Genomic DNA, 7,131 nt, shown 5'->3' with positions numbered 1-7,131 from the left:
ACCAACTCCAAAGGTAACCTCTGACCTTCACACAAGTACATATACATATGCACACACACACACACACACACACACTAGTAACAAAAAATTTTAAAGATGGGGAGGAAATGTTTTCAATTCAGTCAACTATGAACCAAAAGCTTCGTAAAAAAATAAAAATGTCACAAAGAAAAAGATGAATGAATGCTTGAATAAAAAACTGCTAAAAGTCAAAGATCTTTTTGAATATTACCTATGATGAAATAAAATTTGAGATGTAGTAACTGAGATACCTCTTTGTGCAAAGAAATTAAACTGAGCAAGTCAAATGCTCTGTAAGTTCCAAACATAAGCATATAAAATAGAATTTAAATGAAAAATCTTTGATATTCTCAATATTTCTTATTTTGTTTCAAATGCAGTTTTATATACCAGCCCGGGCTGGCCTGGAGCTTGGAATCTTCACCCCCAATTTTGCTACCTTGATATGGCTACTACAGCATATTTCAATGTAACAGAAATAGCGCAGTCTCTGAAGACACATTCCACATTTTATTTACATTTTAAGACTAATTTTCATCTCAAAATCACACATCCATAAACCTATTTCCTTTTTGTTCACTTCACTTAAAACTTCTAAGCATGTTTTATTAAACAAAGACTGTAAACAAATTATGTCTGTTACATGTAACAAACGGGAACAGCTTTTAACAGAAATTCAAAACCCCAAACATCTTTTTATTATAAATACAGGTATCAAAACAATCCTGAACCTATTTTAGATACTAGTAGTAGTCAGTACCCACACTGCTTCAAGAATTAACACAATTGGTGACTAGTCATTCTATCTGCTACTTTAAACAATTCCAACTGCAGCTCTAAATATGATGGATAAAACATGCCATTTCTGTTCTTCCATCTTGAGACTTTACTTTTCAGAAAAACAAAGGTTTCCATGGCCATCTGACAGTTTTTTAACATGCTCCTGTCTTGAAAACCTGAATTCCACATTGAGTACTTCAGGTTCATGTTTAAACGACAGTGCTTTAAGAGGACAAAAAAAAAAAAAAAAATTGTGCTGAACTTCTCTTGTTACCTGAAAACATAATAGGTATACATATATTAAATATATTCTTACAACTGTCCAGGTCATGTTTACCAGCTGCAACTCTTTTACTTAATGTGTGGGTATTTTGCATGGTGATATTTAATCAAGACAATAACATGAGTTGTTGAATTAAGACAAGTTTGAGATCCCCTAAAATTAGTTATTGTACGTCTGTCCTTCTGGTGGCTGTGGAAGCTTCATATTTTCTTTGGACATCATAAGACGTCTTAGTTCTTGAAGTACAACTTTAATGCTATAGGAATTTTGCCATTTTGCTAATACTGGTATGCTCCGTGCATCCACCTGAAAGAGGAAAAAAAGAGAGACAATTAACTACCAAGTATAAAGTACTGCAGAATCATAGCCAGACACAGTGGAGCACATCGGGACAACAGAGAAAAGGATCATCAAATTCAAGTCAGCATGGGCTAGATATGGAGACCGTCTAAGAAAAAAAAAAAATTAAGAGTATTATTAATGATGATAATGTACTATGTATAATATTTTAAATATAATTTAACAAGAATGCTATACTATGAAATTACAAATTTAAAATGTATATTGTAACATTAAGGTTCAGAATTAACGTATTTTAAAATTATGTATTCTAAAAGATTCTTCAACAAGATTTTCTAAAATTCTGGATTTTTTAAGTATTTTCTGTATTTTAACAATGAACATGCAGCAATTTTATTACCAGAATTTCTATATGGATATAAGTATTAAATTAAATGATTCTGTAATCATTTATAAATCCTTCTCAATAATTAACATGAGTTAATCATTGTTGCTGATTTAAGACAAATCTACTAACACTAGAACACTCCTTTCTATTTGTAAGAAAAAGGTTGAACAGTAGTGGATAACACAATCTTGTACACAGACAACTGTAAGAAGAACATTAAGAAAACTAGTGGAGGCCAGGAAGGGTAGTGCACAGCTTAATCCCAGAATTCAGGAGGCAGAGCCAGGCAGATCTCTGTGATCTGAATGATAGCATGGCCTATACAGTTAGTTCCAAGCCAGCCAGGAATACCTTGTCTCAAAAGCATGGAGAGAGAGACAAGAAAGGGGAGTGGCCAAGAGGGTAGAAACAGGGAGAAGAAGGGAGAAGAAATGAAGGAAAGAGAGGAGAAGAGGAAGCAGAATGGGGGATGCAGGAGAGAGGAGACTAGTAAAGCATCCCCATTTTTTAAAAAGCTGTATTTCTATATATTTGCAATGAATCTAAAAACAACAATTAAGAAAATAAGGGCTGAAGAGATGGCTCAGAGGTCCTGAGTTCAATACCCAGCAACCATACGGTGGCTCATGAACCATCTGTAATGAGATCTGGTGGCCTCTCCTGGGCTGCACATGCAGGCAGACTGCTGTATATATAATAAATGATCTCATATATATATACTCATGTATAAAGAAAATAATACTATTTACAATAATAGTATCAAAATTAATAAGATTTGTGTACCAGAAACTGAAATATTAATAGAAACAAAAGGCCTAAATAAGTATACATGGATCAGCAAGTTAATACCTTAAACATGACAGTATTCTTCAAATTGATCTGTAGAAAAATGCATATCAAATTCCAACCTGTCAGGGATGATATAGCACACTTCTGCAATCTTCAGCACTCAGGAGGACCTAGGTCTATATTGTAAGACCCTTAAAACACATTTTTACAACTGCCTCTTTTTCTTGTTTTTTATTTTGGCGTTTTTTTTGGTTTGGTTTTTTTTTTTTTTTTTTTTTTTGGTTTGGTTTTGCCCTAGAAATGAACAAGCTAATCCTAAAATATATATTAGAATGCCAGAAACCAAGAGCAATATGAAAAAATGTCCTTATTTCAGAATACTACAAAGTTACAGTGTTACTTGCAAAAAGGTAAATACAAATAAACTGGGAGTCCAGAATATTTATAGAAGTAAAAATTTTAAAATAGCCCATAATATAGAAGAGTTAAAATGAGGAAACTGTTAGGAAAAATCAGTCAACTTTTATGATATAATTTTTAACAAGAGTGTCTTAGACATAATACCTAAAGCAGATTTAACAAAAGAAAATACAGACTTCATCAAAAGTAGAAATGGTTGGCCAATCTATGATGACACATGCCTGGACTCCTAGCTACTTGGAAGGATCAGACAAAAAAAAAAAAAAAATCAAAAAAATCAATTGAGCTAAGAATTTAAAATCAGCTTTGGTGATCAGACCTGCTAATCTAGAAGCACACAGGTTAGACTTCCTTCTGGAAACCATGTTCCCTACCTGCTGAGTCCTCTGGGACACTCATAGCTGCCCTGTTATTGGAGCTGAACCTCCATAATCCCACCAGGTCTCAGCCCACCATCAGACCTGCTGATCCAGAATCAACAGCACAAGAATACCCATCAGAGGCCTCCCATACCAGGTGAGGCCTCCTCCCAGTACTTATTAAACCAGGAACGTTTAGGGACTAAAGACAATCATAAATGAATGAAATCAACAAAAACTAGGGCAATATGACACCTTCAGAGCACAGGTACCCTACTACAACAAGTTCTGGATATCCTAACACAACCAAAGCACAAGAAAATGACCTTAAATCCAATCTTTAAAAGATGAAAGAGGCCTTTAAAGAGGAAATGAATAAATCCCTTGATGAAATACAGGAAAATATAATTAATATGAAAAAGAAAAAAAAACTGTTCAACATGTGACAATAGAAGTAGAAGCAAAAAAGAAAACACAAACTGAAGGAATCCTGGAGATGGAAAATACAGGGAAAAGAATAGGAACAACAGATGCAAGCATCACCAAGAAAATAGAAGAGATGGAAGAGAGAATAGATTCTCTGGTGTAAAACATACAACAGAAGAAACTGATACATCTGTCAATGAAAATGTTAGATCTAAAATATTCCTGACACAAAACATCCAGGAAATCGGGAAAGCAAGTTGGAGTAGCCATTCTAATTTCTAATAAAATAGATGTTTAACCAAAATTAATCAAGAGACAGAAAATGACACTTCATACACAACAATGGGAAAAAATCTACAAAGCTGATGATCTCAATTCTGAACATCTATGCCCAAGCTTAAGAGTACTTACATTTGTAAAACAAACAAAACAACAACAACAAAATTACTAAAGCTTACATAGTACATCAAACTCCATGCATTAAGAGTGGAGGACTTCAACACCCCACTCTCACCAATCAACAGGTCATCGAGACAAAACCTAAACAGAGAAATAACAAAACTAACAGATATTATGAATCAAATGAACCTAACAGACATCTACAGAATATTTCCAAAATTTTCCAAAACTTTCCAAAATTTAATGAAAATGAAGGTACAACATACCCAAATTTATGGGACTCAATGAAAGCAGGGCTAAGAGGAAAGTTCATAGCACTAAGTGCCTCTATAAAGAAATTAGAAAGTTCTGATACCAGCAATTTAAAGTATACCTGAAAGTTCTAGAAGGAGGAAGAAGATGGGAGACGGGAGACGGGAGACGGGAGACGGGAGAAGGGAGAAGGGAGAAGGGAGAAGGGAGAAGGGAGAAGGGAGAAGGGAGAAGGGAGAAGAGGAGGAGGAGGAGGAGGAGGAGGAGGAGGAGGAGGAGGAGGAGGAGGAGGAGGAGGAAGAAAGAAGGAAGAAGAAGAAAGAAGAAGGAGAAGAAAGAAGAAAGAAGAAGAAGCAGCAGCAGCAGGCATACAAAAGAGTAGAAGACAGTAAATAATCAAAGCCAGGGCAGAAATCAATCAATTAGAAACTAAGAAAAAAATACGAAGAATTAACAAAGCCAAGAGCTGGATCTTTGAGAAAAATCAACAAGATAGATAACCTCTTAGCTAAACTAACCAAGATACAGAGAAACAGTATCCAAATGAACAAAATCAGAAATGAAAAAGGGAACATAACAGACAAGGAAAGTCAAAGAATTATTATGTCTTACTTCAAAAGCCTATACTCCACAAAACTGGAAAATCTTAATGAAATGGATGATTCTCTAGACAGATATCACTTACCAAAGTTAAATCAAGATTAGATACACTATTTAAACAGTCCTGAAACCCATAAAGAAATAGAAGCAGTCATTAAAAGTCTCCCAACCAAAAAAAAAGCACAGGGCCAAATGGTTTTAGTGTAGAATTCTACCAGACCTTCAAAAAAGAGCTAATACCAATACTCCTCAAACTGTTCCAAAAAATAGAAACAAAGGAACACTATCAAACTCATTCTATAAAGCCAAGTCACCCTGATACATAAACCGCACAAATTCTCAACAAAAGAAAGATAATTTCAGATCAATTTCTCATTAATGCAAGAATATTCAGTAAAGTACTCGCAAAAGGAATCCAGGAACACATCAAAAACATCATCCACCATTTTCAAGTAGGTTTCATCCCAGGGATGCAGGGATGATTCAGTATACAAAAATCCAACCATGTAATCCACCATATAAACAAACTGAAAGAAAAAAACCATATGATCATCTCATTAGATGCTGAAAACACTTTGATGAAATCCAACACTGCTTCATTCTTAGTGAAATCAGGGATACAAGGTACATGCCTAAACATAATAAAAGGAATACAGGAAGTCAGTAGCCAACACCAAATTAAATGGAAACTTAAAAAGAATTCCACTAAAATCAAGCACAAGACAAGGCTGCTCTCTCCCTATCTATTCAATATAGTACTTGAAGTTCTAGCTAGAGCAAAAAGACAACTAAGGGAGATCAAGAGGATACAGGGGATACAAAATGGAAAGGAAGAAGTCAAACTATCAATATTTGCAAATGATATAATAATATTCATAAGCAGCCCCAAAAATTCTACCAGAGAACTCCTACAGCTTATAAACATCTTCAGGCAAATGGCTGGATACAAAATAAACTCAAAGAAATCAGTAGCCTTCCTTTATATAAATGATAAACAGACTGAGAAAGAAATTAGGAAAATAACACCCTTCATAGTAGCCACAAATAATATAAAAAAATTCTTAGAGTAACTCTAACAAAACAAGTGAAAAGACCTATAAGTCAAGAATTTCAAGTCACTGAAGAAAAAAACTTAGGAAGTTATCAGAAGATGGCAAGATCTCCCAGGTTCATCGATCAGTAGGACTAACAGTGAAAACAGCCACACTAACAAAAGCAATTTACAGATTCAATGCAATTTCCATCAAAATTCCAACACAATCCCTTGCAGACTTTGACAGAACAATTCTCAATTTTATATGGAAAAAAAAAAAAAAAACAGAATGGTTAAAACAACTCTAGACAATAAAAGAAGTCCTGGAGGTATCACCAACCCTGACCTCAAGATGTACTACAGAGCAATAGTGATAAAAACTGCATGGCATTGGTACAGAAATAGACATCAATGGAATCTAATCAAAGACCCTGAAATTAACACATACACTTGATTTTTGACAAAGAAGCCAAAGCCATACAATGGAAAAAAAAAAAAAAAGCATCTTCAACAAATGTTCTAACTGGATGTCTGCATGTAGAAGAATGCAAATAGGTTCTTATCACCCTGAATAAAACTCAAGTCCGAGTGGACCAAAAACCTCAATGTAAAACTGGATACACTAAATCTAATAAAACAGAGAGTGGGCAACAGCCTTGAACTCACTGGTTCAGGAAACATCTTCAAGAACAGAACACCAATGGCTCAGGTTCTAAGATCAACAATTGATAAATGAGGCCTCAGAAAACTGAAATGCTTCTGTAAGGCAAAGAACATTGTCATTAGGACAAAATGGCAATCTACAGATTGGGAAAGGATCTTCACCAACCCTACATCTGACAGAGGGCTAATATCCAAAATTTATAAAGAACTCAAGAAGACTCCAACAACCCACATAACCCAAAGAAAAATGGGGCACAGAACTAAACAGAGAATTCTCAACAAGAGGAATCTAAAATGGCCAAGAAGCACTTAAAGAAGTCTTCACCATCCTTAGTCATCAGGGAAATGCAAATCAAATGACTCTGAGATGCCATCTAATAGTCAGAATGGCTAAGATCAAAAACTCATATGACACGGG

The 7,131-nt window shown here is 34.8% G+C and overlaps 1 protein-coding gene across 3 annotated transcripts in view; it reads right to left on the bottom strand.

Annotated features, from left to right (window-relative positions):
- Positions 1 to 510: 510 nt before the first annotated feature.
- Ube2v2 (ubiquitin conjugating enzyme E2 V2) overlaps positions 511 to 7,131 on the bottom strand; it is a 28,872-nt gene continuing 22,251 nt past the window's right edge. For all 3 annotated transcript variants that reach the window (XM_028778261.1, XM_028778262.1, XM_028778264.1), the window contains one exon: positions 511 to 1,390. In XM_028778261.1, coding sequence (XP_028634094.1) covers positions 1,244 to 1,390 — 147 coding nt within the window. In that variant the 3' untranslated portion in view covers positions 511 to 1,243. The remainder of the gene's footprint in view (positions 1,391 to 7,131) is intronic.

Source organism: Grammomys surdaster, unplaced genomic scaffold (genome assembly GCF_004785775.1).
Source record: "Grammomys surdaster isolate TR1022 unplaced genomic scaffold, NIH_TR_1.0 331, whole genome shotgun sequence".
Classification (NCBI taxonomy): Eukaryota; Metazoa; Chordata; class Mammalia; order Rodentia; family Muridae; genus Grammomys; species Grammomys surdaster.
The sequence above is the reverse complement of the archived record's forward strand: the minus strand, read 5'-3'. Positions and strand labels throughout refer to the sequence as shown.